Below are 16725 nucleotides of genomic sequence, written 5' to 3'. Positions count from 1 at the left end.
TCCCTCCTTCTAAGGAGGTACATGTTGGCAGGATGGAGATCACCTGGGACTGGTTAGAAATGCAGCATCTCAGGGCCTCCGCCTTTTAGCAAGAGCCAGGTGGCTTGTGCTGACCTTAAGTTTGATTAGCGCTGGGCTGAACAACATGACATATTTAAAACACCTAAATTTAAAACCAACAAACAAAAACCACCTAGCAGAGAATGGGGTAATGTTAGTTCCCCTCCTCTTCCCTCCCCCCGAGTGTGCTCAGAGGGGATTTGGGTTCGATAATGGATGTGACTTGCATTCTGATGGTGTCACATCTATTTTGTCTCCTTACAACCATGATGTGGGATAGACTGCAAGTATTCTTATCTTGGTTCACAGATGGACGAGTGTGGCCCTGACGTGTCCAGCAGTGGGTCCTAAGACCAGGGTCACATGTGCAGATGCCCAAGGTTTCATCCACCGAGCCCAGGCCACTCCCTCTGGTGGGGGAAGGGATCCAGGGGGCAGCTGGAGCATATATGCTCATCAGATGAGTTAGCTGGACAAGACGTAAAAAGACCCAAGGGGCTGGAGTTTGGTGTCCTCCATGTGACAGGTTAACAACGTTCATTGAATGACCCTTTGGGGGGCACCCATCTTGTGCTGGGGATTCAACATCGAACCATAAGGACACATGGGTGAGGGGCGACAGTCAGGAAGGGCAGGCAGATGGGACGCGTGAAGACAGTGGCTGTGCCCAGCCGAGCACAGGGCGCTGGGAAGGCTACCGCAGACTGAGAGATGGGAGCAGAGGGGTGCAGAGGCGCGAGCACCTGCGTGGTGGGCACTGGATTAGGGTGCACGGTGGTCACAGGCTCTGGACACTCTGTCAGTGACCTGGCACTAGAGAATGTTCCCGGCCTAGGGAAGGACCTGGGTCTGGCCAAAAAGGGGGAGGGCGCTGGGCGCGGCCCGGGAGGAAGGTGGGGCGGTGGGGAGGGAGGGGAGCCCTGCCCCAGCGTGCCCTCTGTCCCGGGCGCGCACCCTGCCGGGAAGCCCTGGGGCCACAGCTGCTCTGGCCGCCCGGCCCAGAATAGCCTCCCTTCCGGGCAGGGCTGCCCGGGCCCGCGGCGCCAGCGCCCGAAATAGGGCTCGGCAGGGAGGCCCGCGGGCGGCGGGCAGCGGGCGGCAGGCGCGAGGGACCGCCTCAGCTCCGGGACGCGCCGGGGAGCGGGGACCCGGGCGCGCGACAGGGACCAGGGACCGAGGGCCGGGATCCCGGGCTCGGGGCCAGCCGCGCGGTGGCGGGGCGGGGCGCTGACCTCACAGCCCGCGAGGAAGCCCGTCGGGGGCCGGCCGCGCTGATGGAAGGGCTGAGGAATCCGCAGCTGGCGGCGCGGTCGGGCGTGTGCGTGTGCGTGTGCGTGTGTGTAACTTCCCCTTTAAACGTGGCGAGGAGCGGTTGCCATGGGAACGCCCCGGGAGGAGGGCGGTGGGGACCCGAGGCGCGCCCGCTCCTGGCGCGGGGCCCTGCCCCGGCAGAGTCGTCAAGAGATCCCGCCGGCGGGGAAGGGGTGGCGGGGACTCGCCTCAAGAGACACCCCCACCCGAGCCAGCATCCCGCTCCTGTGCTGTCCCAGACAGTTGCAGTCCTGGACCAGGGGGGTCCTGGGGAGGCTCCGTGCCTGCCTTGTCCACCAAGAGGTGCACCTTGCTGGGGGAGGTGCCAACACAGGTTCCCCGCTGTTACCCTCTTTGGACCCTGGGGCTGAGAGTTTAAAAGGTGCCTGACCTCACTTTTTGCCCATACAGCCACCACCCCTCACCGACCTCCATCCACCCGCTAGCCTCCTTAACCTCTCCCGGCCTCAGTTTCCTCATCTATTAACCAGTGATTAGTCATAGGGACCATACAGAGTGGTTGTGATTAAAATAGAGTAATTATGTAATGTGCCCTGTGCTCTGTAAATGGGGTCCTCTTTCCCTTCTCTCTGCTTCCTCCTCAATCAGGCCTGGGATCAGTTAGGTCTTCCCTTGTCAACATCCTGCCCCTCAGGCCTTGAGCTTCTGGTGGATCAACACCCTTGCCAGGGCTCTCCCCTCCTCCTCTTCCCTCAGGGTTACCTTGGAACCCGCCTCATACAAGAGAATGGTTCAACTCGCCGTCGGAACCTGCAGGAATCCCAGGCTGAGGTCCAAGAATATTCACAGAGGGCCCAGCTTGGCTGAAGTGAGTCAGCCTCTCCTTCTGAACCTTAGTTGCTGCTTCAGCTGCCCTTTGCAGCTTGGACGGATTGGCTGCCAGGACTAAGCAGCCTCTGGAAATCGCCGGGAAGACCAGCATGTCCTGGGGGTGGGGTTCGGAGCCAACCCTGGTTGACCAGGCTGGGAAGGGGCCCTTGACCCCGCTTCTCGTCTCCTCTCTGGGACCCCAGGCTCAGGACCGGGGAGCAGTGGTACCCCATGTAAGGAAGGGCGGGTCTGGCTTCCTGTAACTGCCTGGCTAAATGCCTGATTGTTCTGTGGTTGGGCAGGCCAGCCAGAGAGGGGCCCTGGTGCAGGGAGAGCTCACGCAGCATGAGAAGTGGAGGCAGGCGTTACTGCTTTCCCAGGGAGAGTCCATAGACCAGGTGGGCCTGCCAGGAGGGCACCATCTCTCCCCTCAGCTGGCCAAGGCCACTACTTAAATGCCAGATTATTTGCAAGAAATAGTCTGTCCAGGGCTCAGTCCCCTTCCCAGGGGCATCAGAGCCGCCAGGGTTGACCTAGCACTCACTGTGTCCTGGGCGATGTGGGTGTTCGCTCACCGATCTATAATGAGAACCCTAGGAAGTGGGGACTGTTCTTATCCCCATTGTAACAGATAGCGAGCAGATTCAGAGACCTGCCCTGGTCTCCTAACTTTGAAGAGGCGAACCGAACTGTGATGAAGACCCAGGCTCCTAATCCCCACTCCATCTGGCCACCTGAGCGTGGGAACCAGTGTGGCCCGGAAGAGTGGCGGATGGCCCAGCTGACCACCCAGGTGCCTGAGCCCCTCCCCCGGGCACGTTGTTTGCTCGGTACTCAGCTGACTTCCTGCCCCTGGAAGAGCAGCTGCGGGTGTGCTGGGGTAGGGCGGTCCCCTTCCTGTGGTTCAGGTAAGAGCACAACCCCATGCCTTCTTGGCATCCTCCCTCCCTCCTTTCCCAGGCTCTAGATGTCAGACTTGGGTGCCCCAGAAAGCCTCTCGGGGCCAGCGATTTGTCCAGAGTCTCCAGTTGTAGGTGAGGGGCTGAGGGGGCAGAGAGAAGAGGCTGCAGGCCCTGGTTGAGGGGAGGACCTGAGAACTTTCCCTTCAGCTGTAACAGACCACCTGGCGCTTTCCTCATCATGCTTCCTCTGTGATGATAACAGTGCAGTGATGACAGATGCAGATGAAAGTCCTTTAACTTCTTCTCCCCAGCTCTCCCTAACCTGGCCGTCTGGTCCAATGGGAACATCCGAGGGATGGAGGCTGCTGCGCTCCTGGGTCCACCTCAACATCAGATATTCAGGGCTTTGCAAAGAGCTGGCTGTTTGGCATCCCTTGGACGTTCCCCCGGTGACATTGCCAAGGAGCTGTGGCACTGGCCGGATTTTCCATGCCCAGTCCTGAGGCTTTACCTTCCCTTGTCTCTTGCCCATGGAAGCTCAGAATAAGCTTCCTCTCTAGAGGATGCTCTTTCTTGTGTGTAGGGTCATCTGAGGTTGCTAATACTGAAGCTCTTCACCAGAGAAATGTAGGAAGTATCCCTGCAGCTAAATGAGGCAATGTCTGAGGAGGACCAGGCCATGCCAAGCAGGCTACAGACGCATGCTCCCTCCTCGGCAAGAGGCACTGCCCTCGGCCATGCAGACTGCCTCTCAGCCCTGCCCTTGGCCAGGCCATCTGCTGGGCCCATCCCTGGGCACCTTTTTGGCCCGTCCTTTGCTCAAGGTGTCTTGGATGGAACATGAAGGGGCCTTCCTCTTGTTCCTCTGCCCAAGAGCAAAGAAGGACACATTTGTCAGGCTCTTCCTGGAAGATGCAAGGAAAGAAAAAAGTGTTCTTAATTTTATATCCTGCAGGATCAGCCAGCAGTATGGGGTTGAATAGTAGCCCCCTAATTCATGTCCATGTGGAATCTGTGCATGTGACCTTATTTGGAAATAGGGTCTTTGCAGATGTAGTTAGTTAAGATGAGGTCATTCTAGATTTCTTTGGGCCCTAATCCAATGACTGGATACAAGAAGAGGGAGATTTGGACACAGGCACACAGGGAGGAGAGCCATGTGAACACAGAGGCAGCAATTGGAGTGATGTGTCTACAAGCCAAGGAGCACTAAGGACTACGGGCGATTACCAGACGCTGGGGAGAGTCAGGGAAGGATTCTCCCCTAGAGACTTCAGAGGGCACATGGCCCTGTTGACATCTTGATTTGGGACTTCTGCCCTCCAGGATGGTGAGAAAATCCGTTTCTGTTGTTTTAAACCCCCTAACTTGTGGACCTTTGTTATAGCAGTCCCAGGAAACTCACACAAGCACCAAACATCAAACAGAGGGCAGTTGTGGAAAACAAGAAGGAAATGCAAGAGGCACAGAAAGCAAAGGCTTGGAAGAGACCAAGGAGGAGACAGGAAGGAACGCTTCCTAAGCATCCTCCTCCCACCCGGGACAGGAAACGGTGGCCAAGCCTTGCCAGCCGCCACTTTCCTCATAGCAGGGGTGTGGGGGGTTGGATGGGGGTGAATGTGGGAGGTCATTTTGAATCTTGCTGGTCCCAGGGAGACCCTGCTAATAATACTAAGCCTGTGACGTGGTCTTGTCTCCACCTTACGACAGCCATGAAGTGGGTTTTGTTGAGATCCCTGTGTATAGATTAAAAACCAAGGCAAGACGGACCGTTAGGTACCTGCCCAAGGTCATTTGCCAGGAAGCAGTGATCTGGGACACACACCCGGCTCTCCTGCCTCGCTGCTGGCGCTCTGCCCTCTGCCGGTCCAGAGCTCCTGTGGCCGTGTCCCATGTCTTGGTGGGCTTGGCACACACTGGCCATGGGCAGGGATGCTGCAGCCCAATTGCTGGGTTTGGACCCAGCTCTGCTCCTGGTTAGCTGTGTGACTTTAAGCACATCCCTGTTCTGTAGTTCCCTCCAATATAAAAATGGGGACAATGATAGGACCTAACTCATGGGGTTGCCGGAGAATTACATGCGTTCCTCCCTTTCACGTGCTTAGAAAAGTGCTTTGTGCATCAGAAGCAGGCCCTGAAAGTATGTGAAATAAATAAAATGCATGGGTGAGGGCTCTTTCCCTGAAGGGTCAGGGCCAAGAAGAGGGCTATGGGATGGTGAACCTGTCTTTATTCTTACTCCACGAGCCAGGGGGAGACCAAGGCCAAGAGCATTCTCATGCAGTGCTTGTCTGTTTCCCACTGAACCCTCCAGAGACCAGCAAGGAGGGCCCCTGAGACCAGGGAGCAGAGTCCTGGGTAGGCTGACTCAGTTGCTCGAATGCTTCCTCCGAGGCCATGAACACCTGTGATCCTGGTCCAGGCCAGGTTTCTCCTCCTGGAGGAAAGCTCAGACCCTTGCCATCGCATCGCCGCTGAATCCTGATCAATCATCTCCCACTTAGCTGTGTTGCTCACAGTGGGAATCTAGACTGGGGTAATTCACCATCACGCATCACCCCTTGCAAAGTTCATCCAGAGCACACATCGGAGGGATGGTACTGGGTGTTACAGATGGAGCTCAGAATGTGCTGAACAGCTTGTACACGCAGCAACGTGTCCATCCTGGGCACATCCAGAAAGTGCTCCAGGCATCTCTGGCCATTTCCCCATCTTTCTCTCGGGGGCCTGCAGCCTTCACCGGGCATCTGGCCCTTTTAATTGCTTCCTCTGCAGATGTCTTTCCTACCAGCGACAGAGTCCGGCGTGATGGTCCCAGTGCCTTGAATATATCTGCCAGGGTTGAGGCCGCTCCCCTCCCCCGCTCAGGACGGACCAGCTCAGTCCTTACCCTGGTGTGGGCACAAGGTCTCTTGTTGCAGCTGGGCCCCTTGGCTGACCTTCTCAGCTCCTTCTCTAAGGCTGGAGAGGCCTGGCAGGACGCCTGCAGGAGGGCCGGGCTGCTCTCCTGGGCTCCGCCCCTCCACTCCGGGGCTCTGGCCAGAGCCTGGTCAGGGTCCTAGCTGAGTTCCCAGCCAACCCCTGGAGTGATGGCCTGAGGAGTCCAGTGGGGAAGCCCCAGTGTGCAGGGCAGTATTCCACAGCCATTGACTGTCCCCACCCCCTCATTGGGCAATGCTGGCTGGTCTCTGAATAGCTTCTGGGTGGCCTTTCCACCAGACCCCCTTGCCTGCTTTCACCAGGTGCCAAGGGACACTGAAAAGAGCAGTGAATGGCTGGAGGACCATGCTCGAAAGCCAGCCCGCCTCCTTCCCAAGCTGGCTCCTCTCCCTTCAGCTTCCTTTTCGTAGAATTCTATAACAGAAGGGGATATAGAGGTCATCGCATCCCTCCCCCAGCTTCCAGAAGGAATAGTTTAGAGTGATATTGGGGTTCTCTGAGGCTTCACACAAAACTTTGCATGTTGGGTTGCCCAGAGGTCCCGTTGGAGTTTCCTTGGCAATTCTATGTGCATTGGGAACACCAGCACTGAACGTCTGAGGCTCCCAGACACCGGGAGGTGGGATGATCCTGGCGTCCCCGCAATCACCCAAAGTCTCAATGGATGGAATGGCAGCCCCAGGACTGTCCCCCAGGGCTGACGGGTCTCTGATGAGAGCCAAGTGTGGATCCAGCTGCCATTTGGGTCCCTTGGGAAGCCTTCACAGTAGCTGCTAAGTGAAGGTCCTGGATGGTGGGGGCTCTTACACACGGGTGCAGGTAATGGTGGAAAGGGCTGGTGATCGGTGTTCTAAGTCTGCTCCTTCCAGTATCGTCTGTGTGACTTGAGGCAAGCCTAAATCCCTCGACACCTCAGCTTGCTCATCTGGAAAACGCAATATATTTCGTCTGAGCTGTCTCACTCACATCCGAGTCATATAAAGAGGGAGGAATAAGATAACGTGTTAGGATGTGTTCTGAGAAAAACGAAAGAGCTATTTATGCCAACACAGGTATTAAAAATAAAAGATGCCTATTTGCTTCCCAAAGGAAAAGTTGTAAATGATTTAAATCATATTTTAGTGACTCCAGAAATCCCTTTATTTTATTATTATTTTTAAAATTATTTATTTATTTATTTAAATTTTGGCTGCCTAGGGTCTTATTTACAGCTCGCGGGAGCTTTCCTTGAGGTACGTGGGCCTCTCTCTCTAGTTGTGGCTTGTGTGCTCAGTAGTTGCGGCACTCGGGCTTAGTTGCCCTGGGGCACATGGGATCTTAGTTCCCCAACCAGGGATGAACCTGCGTCCCCTGCATTGGAAGGCGGATTCTTAGTTCCCCAACCAGGGATGAACCTGCGTCCCCTGCATTGGAAGGCGGATTCTTAACCATTGGACCACCAGAGAAGTCCCAAAAAACCCCTTTACTTATAGACATTTCTTCTTTTGTACAGTCAGGGGCCAAGCAATTGGGGGCTTCTACTGGGCACCACTGACTCTGCTGGATTTTGTGATGAATGTAAAAAAGTGGAAGATCCAGTGCCTGGTACAGAGTAGGCATTCAATAAATTATCGTTGAAGAAACGAATAAGGGTGAGTTCTTCCTTCAAAGAGTTTACGGTCCAGTTTGGAGGAAACTGGCAGCTACCAAAGAGAGGTGGAGTTCGAAGAGGAAGAAGGACTGTCTGGGCTGGTGGGATAACCCCAGTGTGCACTGGGCTCACAGGTGAGCACAGATGTGAAGCCTATGGTGGGCAGATGAGAAGACCACCTTGCTGGGAGGAAGTAAGTCTCCCCAGTGTGGGGTGGAGTGGGTGGGGGAGTATGAAGACGATGAGCTCTGCTCCAGGGTGAGAGTCTGAAGTGCCACGGGAACCAGTGTGCATCCTATGGGGAAGGGCTGTGTGTGATGACAGAAGCAGTATTTTTAGAAGATGAGCCTGGCATGGATGTGCCTGATGGGGACACACCAAAGTTCTTGAAGTTCCCCAAAGTTTTCTTTTCCCTTTTTTGGCCATTTCCATGTTTCTGATCATTAGATTGCCTCTCTGTCCCACGCCTGCCAAGGGAACACCTGCTGTTTCCCATCACCAGACTCACCTCTTCTGGGAAACCACTGCAGGTCATTTCCTCCTGGAGGCCCCCAGCTGTACCCTGTATACCATTTTATTTTTATACCCATTCCTTTTTAGGATACTTCTTGGTTTTCACGTCTGCTTCCCCTTTCAGACTGTAAGCCTCTTCAAGTCTGAATGTTTCCTGGTTGGCAATGATCTCTCCAGCATTGGTCATAGTGCCCAAAACAGGGTTCCCACCTGCACTGATATCACCTGGGGCACTGGGCAGGTAAGCATCAGGTACTAATGCACCCTAAAGCTCTGCAGCCCCTATCACACAACTTCATGGGACCCCACCCACAAAGCTCATACTGTGAATAGCACCCCCTTTGGTTGTGTACACATCGGCCTCCTGGAGGACCCGGTCGTCATGGGTTTTACAGTCTATACCTTCATCATCCTGTACGTTATGGATGCCAAACAGCGTTTTCTGTATGAAAAGAAGATTTGCGATTTGGGGGAGGGGAGGTGAAAGAGAGGAAACACATTTTCTTGTGTAATGTAAATAACGAACTTGCATTCTGTGTGTTTCTTCTTTTAAGTCTAGGTTTTCCACCTTTCTCTAAGGCTGGGCCTGAATATTACTACGCATAGCAGCTGTGTTGGAGCAGCTGCGATGGTGGTAAGGAGGAAAGCATGCGGTTTTAGTATTCAGAGCCCTGGCTTCTCTTCAGATGAGAACTGGGGGCCTCTGATTCTCTCGGCAGGGCACGGGCACCGCAGCCTTCCAGGCCGCTGCTGTTGCTTAAGGCTGTGCTGCAATCCGGAGCACTCAGGAGTGGGAAGTCCAGAGTTCTCCCCACTTCTGGGAACAGCCCCCCATCCCCCTCCCCGCGCCAGCTTCCACAGGCAGTCCTCATGACAGTGGCTCAGGCTAACCCAGGGTTTCACAAATGCCTGGCCCGTTCCCAGCACAGCACAGCTGGGAGGGCTCAGCACTGGGGGGAAGGAGCACTGTCCTCCTCCCCCCTGCCCTGCCATCCTCGGCCCAGCCCGGGGCCCAGGGGCTGGAGCCAGCAGAGGGAAGGGCTGCACTTGTCTGCACTTGCCACAGTGCGTGCGCGGTGAACCTGGGCCTTCCCTCCCTGCTGATTTCCCAGCTCCGGCTTAGTCAAGGTTCAAGGAGGAAATTCCCTGCCCCAGGAAGTGAGGAGGATCCAGGCTTGTCTTCCCCGAAGGCAGCGAGTGGTCTCAGAGTCACCTGAGGAGGTGTTAAGTATTGAGATTCCTGACTCTCTTTGGGGCTTCTGATTCAGAAAAGCCGGGCTTGGAGTCCGGGAATCAGCAATTTCATCCACTCCCTGGGGGCCCCCCTGGGCCGCAGGTGGTTCTTTGGTTTTCATGAGCCTTGGGAGGGGGGCGGCTCTGGGTGGTGACAAGGGTTGAGCCGAAAGAGCCCTGGATTTTCAGGTAGAGCCTCCAGCTCTCTCTAACGAGCCCCATGACCCTGGAAGAACTGCCCTTGTAATCCAAGCCTCAGTTTCTCTATCACTGAAATGGATGTGTGACCGGAAGGAAGGGCGATCACATGTCCTGGACATTCAGGGTTACTAACCCAGGAGAAGCTGGTCCCGTATCTGAGGATGAGACAGGATCGTGGATGTTCCAGATACTGGAAATGTGACTTACAGATGAGGCTTTGCAGCAGAAATAGAAGTCTATTCATTTTATTTACATTTTAACTAGTGTCTGTCACTCCCACTAAATCTCTGGAGAGCAGGAGGGGCAGCAGGGCCTTGTCTTGTTCACACTCAATCTCCTGACACACAGGATGTGTTAATAGGTACTTGCTGAGTGAATGAGTGACAGGCAGGGGCTGTGGGGTTCCAAGGACAGTGGTCTGGGGCGGGGAGGGGCTGCCGGCCAGGTGGGGGATCTCGGCTCCCCTGGGAAAACTTGATCCACTCATGGCCGGCAAAGAGTCATGGCTTTCTGAGCAGCCTCCCCTCGGAGGGGTCAGTGACCCCCCCAGTGACGAAGCGCTCCCTCCCTCCCTCTCTCCCTCCCTCCCCCAGGAGCCCCGGGCGCGCCGGTCCATCCTCTCTCCTCCCTCTCCCGCCCCCCACCCCAGGGAGGTGCGCCTGGCAGCCTCCCGGCCGAATTTCCTGGCACTCGTCTGAGAATAAACAGCACTCTGCGCCTGTAATCCCGTTGCCTTGGCGACCGCTCCGCGGGCGGCGGGGGCGTGGCGGGGGCGTGGCGGGGGTGGGGCCTGCCCTCCGCGCGCACGCTCTGCTGGGCTGCGGCCGCGGCGCGGGCCCGGGAGGTGCCACTCTCCCGGCTCAGCGCGGACATTCTTCGCATAGCTCCGCCAGGGCTCCCGCGGTGTCCGGGAAGTGACTCTTCCTGGCAGAGGCCGGCCTCCAGAGCGACGCGCCCGCCTGCCCGCCCGCCCGGCGGCCGCCCGAACGAGAGGGGGCGGGACGCAGCGAGGGAAGGTGCGCCCGGTCCCGGGCTCTTCCCACCTCGGTCTCGGTCTCGGTCTCGGTCTCCTCCTCTCGGTCTCGTCCCCTGTGCACATTTTCCTCCACCCCGCAGACTTCTGTCTCTGCTTAGACTCCCTCTGTGGCTGTCTGACTTTGCCCCCCTCTCTCTCTCTCTGGTACTCCGGCGGTGCCCCCTCCCAAACATCCTTAGACTAGGACACACGTGCTCGCTTACTTTCCATCTCCAGCTCCCCTGTCTGTGGCCCCCCTCCTTCCCTCCCCCAGAGCAGGCCATAGAATTCCCGTTCCTGGCTCTAACTCATCGGGAGTCCTGCCCAAAAACAGCATCACTGGAGGATAAGGGCCTCTTGGGGGTGGATTTCTACAGCGCCTGAAGCAGGGTAATTAGGGCCCAGGGCCTGGGAGGGCCAGCTTCTCCCTTTCTCTTGGCCAGGGACCCCCAGCTGTGCTTAACCTCCTGCGGCGTGGGTGCCTGCTCAAGCCTCAGAGAATTGTCCCCATGCCCTGCAGGACGCTTCTTAGCAAATGTTGGAACCAGGCACACCCCTCCTCTGGCGGCCAGGACAGAGGGTCCCCCACAGAGTCCTTTGGAGGAGGGGTGTCTGCCTCTCAAAGGATTGAGAAGTACAGAAACACTTCTGCAACAGGGGTTGGAGGGAAAACAGGGAAGAGTGCTGGTGACAGAGCGGTCTGAGAGATTCTTTTCCTGGTGTTGCCGTTAGCTTGCTGTGTGAACTCCAGTAAGTTGCTTTCCTTCTCTGGAACTCAGTTTGACTTGTCTGCAAAACCAGAAGGTTGGTCTGGTCTGTAGTCTGAAAATGGAGATACCTATGGGAAGAAGGGTGAGGTGGGCAGTGAGGGAAAGGAGTCAGGGGTCTTCTGCCTTTGCGTTCAACCTCCAAGGAGTGGGGAGAGCCACTTCGCCCTCAAGCCCTTTCGTTAGTTAGTGCCCTCTGAATACTGGACACCCTGGCTAAACAGCTGCCTTCTGGGGCGAGGACGGGGCCTTGGTGTGCTCTGGGTTCAAAGGTTCCATTGAGGCTGTTGTGCCAGCAGATGGTGGCAGACTGGCAGGCCCTGGAGTGGGGAGGAGCCTGCCAGAAGTTTCCTGGGCTCTCATCCTCCTGGGAGGCACCGGGGAGCCAGGCCCCACTGGGTCCCCTCACCTGACCTTGTGCTCTGGGAAGGTGACCTTGCCCGGGTCTGCATTCCCAGTTCCAGAGGTGCTAATCTCTCTGGTGGGGTTCCTACGTGCTCTGTCCACTCAGCGGTCTCATGCCTGGCCTGGCCCTTTCTCGTCACTTTAGGTTATTTTCCCCCAAAGTCCAGGAAATGGAAAAGAAAAACGACTTTGTTTATTTACTCTCAGTTGCCTTTTGGACACTGATTCCTGGAGCAGCTTATCGGGGGCCAGGAAGAGGGCTCTGGCATTTGTCTCAGGCATCCGAGGCAGAGGAGGGGATGGGGCCCCTGACTTGGGGAGAATGTTCGTCTCTCCAGCTGTCAGATCTGGGGGCTTGGGGGAGGAAGAAGCATGGAAGGAAAATGTCACAGAGCAGGCCCTTTTAGTTTGTTTTTTAGCAGAGCCCTAGTGCTGAGTGTGTGTGTTGGGGGGGGAGGGGGTTGCCAACCTTGTGGCTTTGCAGGGGACACCCACCTAGGGGCAACCCCGGGCATATACTTCATGCTTACTTAGGGAAGCGGAGTTCATGAGCTTTGGAAAAAATCAAAGGCTCCTGGGTTCCTAACCTGTGTCTTTCCCACATTCCCAAGTGGTGCGTCCTTGGGCAGGTGGCTTAACCCCCGTGAACCTGAGAGGCTGCCCCCACTTAGCCAACAAATATTTACTGAGCAGGGTTCTAGGCATCAGAAGCGACCAGTCCAAGTCCCCACTCCCATGGAGCACACAGTTGGGTCTGAGAATGTGGATGAATAACACCTGCCTCGTTGGGGGTGGCTGGGAAGGTTAACCCAGGTGGTATATGAGTGCCCAGGGGGTGGGAGTGGCTGGAAATAGGTGAATAGATGGGAGCTCTTATTGGGAGATATGTGGCCCCATCCACGGCTCAGGCTGGGGCTCCTACCCCAGGGGAGGGCCCCACTGTGGGCAGGGTTTGCATTGGGACTACCCCTCCCCCCACCTCCCATGGACCGGCTGTACTGAGGTCACAGGTCACCGCCAGGACCCCATGGTCTGGGCTTTCTCGGAACACCTCCCTGCCAAGGAGCCCAGCGCCTCTAATAGCTTGGAGCCTCTAAAAGCTTTGACCACAGCTCAGCTTATACTCCCTGCAAGCCCTTTGAAGAGCTTCCTTCGAACTTGCTTTGCATATTCTGGTCAGATCTGAATCAGACTAGCAGGAATTACCCCTCTCGGTACAGTCTAGGTGGCTGCCTTCGCTTGTCAGTGACGTGAAGCCAGAGTTTGATTCCATCATGAGAAGCGCCAGGGCAGCAAGGGGGTAGAGCCGCCACCCTCTGATGTAGAGTGTGGGTGTGGGTGAAAGAGAAAGCCAGGCAGAAGGGGCGGGGAGGAAGGCGCAAGTCAGGTTTTTTCATTAAAAAATAGTGCTCTTTATTATAAATTACTGAAATGTTTCTTTTTTGAATATAAATATAAATATGTGCAAAGTTTGACTTAGATTTGTATTCTGTTGAGTTCTTCAAGCATCTCCTGTCAGCCTCGAAGGCCTGGGTTGGGGGAGGGGAGAGGACTGGAGGTGGAATCTTTATAAAAAGACAGAGTGATTGAGGCAGATTGTAAACATTATTAAAAAAAAGACAAAAACAAAACCCAAACAAAATAACAGGAAAAAAACAAAAACAGAAACAAAAAACCACCCCAACACACAGCTGCCCCATCCAGCCCAATACCTGACACAGAAAACTTTGTGTGTTTAGTTTTCCCCCAAAAAGAACAGTTCCAGGTAATTACATCACCGCTACATTCCTGTAAGTTTTCACTGATCAGTGCTATTGCAGAGCGGGAGCAGCTGGGTGGCAGGGCCTCTTGATGACTTCCTGCCTGTGCCAGTCCCCCAAGGTGTGGAGGGAGGGCTGTGCAGGGTCTGGGGGGCAGTGGGGCCTGGTGACTCTGCTCTGGCCAGAGCCCAGGCACCAATGGGCGGCCAGTACAACTGGGCTGGCATTCTTCCTGTGCTCAGCTGGAAGGCGTGCATCTCTGCGCCCCCATCCATCTCTGACCTCCCCCGCCAAATGGTGTGTGGCCGGTGGGCGCCCCTCCGAGAATCCCTTGGCCTCTGTTTGGATTGGCTGAGTATGTGGCTTCTTGTGTGCCTGTCCCTATCCATGGGACAGGGAGCATTTAAGGCAAATCTCCTAGCCAGATGTAGTCAGGAGGAGAACCCCCCATCTTCTCTGTCCGGGATCTGGGGTCAAAGGTGGCTCATCTCCTCCATCTCCTCCAGCCCCACCCCTCAGGTGCTGGAAGGGCTAGCATGGGTGGAGAAAGAACAATTGACCAGGCCATCCACCCCCCTCCAAATGCCACTTCCCCCTTAAAACGGGGGAAGGGCCCTGGGCTCTCCAGCACTAGATGGACTCTAGGACCTGTGTTTCTGGAGGCTGTCCGAAGGGGGAGGCAGGGGGGAGCAGAAGGGTCCCCTTCGGGTCACCCCTTGCCCTTCTCCCCAGAGCCAGGGGTGGAGCAGGCAGCCACCCTCACCTGGGCTGGGCGGTGGGAGTGACCACTTCCTTGGCCAGCCTGCAGCCCCAGGCCCCTGAGGCGCCCTCTCTCTTGTCCACCCTTTTCCAGGCCCACGACATGCTCAGGTTTTAAACCAAAGCTGCTTTAAACCAAATCAAAGAGCAAACAAGTTCCGTTGGAAAGTTCGAAGATTCCCCGGCAGTTCTCACCAGCTCAACAGGCCTGCAGTGTCCCCCGTTTGGAAGCGCAGCGGGGTGGAGGAAGCGGGAGAGGAGAGAGAATCCACTGCCGTCCTTGCTGTGGTCCCCCTGCGCCAGCTGGCTCCTCCCGAGAAGCTGGAGTCGGGGAGGGGCGCCCAGGTGGCTCTCCCCCTCCGCTCAAACACATTCCAGGTACCACCCGCCCTGTGCTGCGGGGGGAGGAACGGAGGGAGGGGCCTGTCCGCCCCCTAGCTCACCCAGAGCTGCAGACTCTCAAGGCTGGATTCTTGTGCTTGTGCCGTGTGCCACGGAGGAGAGGGGACCCGGGCCCCTCGCCCGACCCCTGCCCTTCGCTCTCTAAAGCGGGGCATCGTACTGGTCCAGGAACTCCCGAATAGGCCCAGGCAGCTGGGTGACTTTCTCATAGGAGTCCAGGTGGCCGTTGACGGTCTTCCGACAGAGATGTTGGAGAGTGGCCACGTTGGAGGAGAGGGGCCGGCTCAACACCAGAGGGATCTTCTCGCCCCCCGAGTATATGTAATAGGCTCTCCTGGGGGAGCTCCCCGGCAGCGGCTGGGCCGGCGGCTGCTCGGGCACCTCGGAGGAGGGCGAGGAGGAGGGTTCAGCTGGGGGCGAGGAGAAGGAGGGGGCGCCGGAGGGCGGCATGTAGTGATGCACCAGCTTGAGCACGCAGTCGAAGCGGGGCACGGGCTGCGTGCTCCGGGGGTCGCTCTGCAGAGAGAAGCTGCCCCCCTCGCACTGGATGCGCAGGTTCTTGGTCCCGGACTGGGTCTTGACGCTGAGCGTGAAGAAGTGGCGCTGGTCCGAGCTGTCGCGGATGAGGAAGGTGCCGGCGGGCTCGGCGCTGAGCAGCAGGTTCGCCTCGCCGCCCGTCACGGCGCTCCAGTAGAAGCCGCTCTCCTGCAGCTTGCGCACTGCGTTCACTACTAGCTGGTACTCGCTCTTGGAGCTGAAGGTCTTGAGGCGCAGGCTGGTGTCCAGGGGGCGGCTCATCCCGGCGGCGGGAAACTTGCTGTGGGTGACCATGGCGCACGGAGCCAGCGTGGATCTGCGCGGCGGCGGCTGCAGCTGCTCGGCGGCCTCCGCACAGCGGCCGCTACCGCATCCCGGGGGGCTGCGGGGAGGAAGGCGCACGCCGCGTGAGTGCCCGGAACCCTCCAGCGCTCCCTGCCCGCCCTGGCTCCCCTGCCTCCGCCGAGCGGCCGGGACGCCGGCGGCCCCGGAGGCGCTCGCCTGGGCCCCGCTTCTGACCCAGACACCCCACGGAGCCCGCCCAGCCCCCGCTTCCAGGCAGCGCTTTCCCCAGCGCGCACTGGGAAGGCGCCGAGTGGGAAACTCGGGCGCGGAAGTTGGGTCTTCAGGAGCGTGGCCGGGGTAGGGAGCGGGAGAAGGGCCCCCGGGACGCCCTGGGCGCCGCTCAGTCCGGTGGCCCCGGGCGGCAGGGACGGAGAAAGAGATCGGAGGCATGGGGGTAGGGAGGGGACACGAGAAGCCCGAGGGCCCCAGCCTGGGTATTCCGGGAACCTGGGATCTCCGGCTTCCATCCGCTCTGCCCCCTATCTCGTCCCCTCCCTGCCGGGAATGACCCGGGAAGGGGAGGGGAAACCGGGAAAAGCTCCCGGGACTAGCGAGCCGCCCCCACCCGCCTCCACGCCGCGCCCCTCCTTCCTACCTGGTCCCAAACCGAAGTCTCCGGCCTCCGGGCTGCGCCTCCTGCGGTCCCCAAGGCGCGGCGGCGGCGGCGCGGCGGCCAGCGGTGGCCCGCGCGCTGCGCCCAGATGTTAGCGGCCGTGAAGTCCACAAAGGGGCCTCGCGCGCGCGTCCCTCGGGCTTCGCCGGGGCGCCCGCCCTGCCCCCTGCGCGCCCCCGGGCCGGCCGGGCGGGGGGCGAGGCGAGGGGCCGCGGCGGGAGCTGGGCCGGGCGGCCGGCGGGCGGCGGGCGGGGCCGGAGTGGCGGCGGCGGCGGGGCCGGAGTGGCGGCGGCGGCGGCGCGGGGAGTCCGAGTCGGAGCCGCCGCGGAGGCCGAGCTCGCGGGTATATACGCGGCCGCGGCGCCCCGCCCCCCCGATTCCTGGAACTGCGCGGCCGGCCTTCTTGTAATGTTTAGTCACTACTCGCAGCGATGAAAGGCTGCGCGCGGAGGGGCGGGAGGGAGGGGCCGCGGGCGGCCGAGGGCGGGCCGCGAGCGGGGC

At 58.2% G+C, this 16725-nt stretch overlaps 1 protein-coding gene across 1 annotated transcript; it reads right to left on the bottom strand.

Annotated features, from left to right (window-relative positions):
• Nucleotides 1–13222: 13222 nt before the first annotated feature.
• SOCS3 (suppressor of cytokine signaling 3) lies at nucleotides 13223–16308 on the bottom strand. Its single transcript, XM_057715721.1, has 2 exons — nucleotides 16207–16308; nucleotides 13223–15648 (listed from the first exon to the last, which is right to left on the bottom strand). The coding sequence occupies exon 2, from the start codon at nucleotides 15558–15560 to the stop codon at nucleotides 14871–14873; it is 690 nt and encodes a 229-aa protein (XP_057571704.1). The 5' UTR covers nucleotides 15561–15648; nucleotides 16207–16308; the 3' UTR covers nucleotides 13223–14870.
• Nucleotides 16309–16725: the final 417 nt, after the last annotated feature.

The sequence above is a fragment of the Hippopotamus amphibius genome, chromosome 17, assembly GCF_030028045.1.
Source record: "Hippopotamus amphibius kiboko isolate mHipAmp2 chromosome 17, mHipAmp2.hap2, whole genome shotgun sequence".
Lineage (NCBI taxonomy): Eukaryota > Metazoa > Chordata > Mammalia > Artiodactyla > Hippopotamidae > Hippopotamus > Hippopotamus amphibius.
This window is presented reverse-complemented; position numbering and strand designations above follow the sequence as displayed.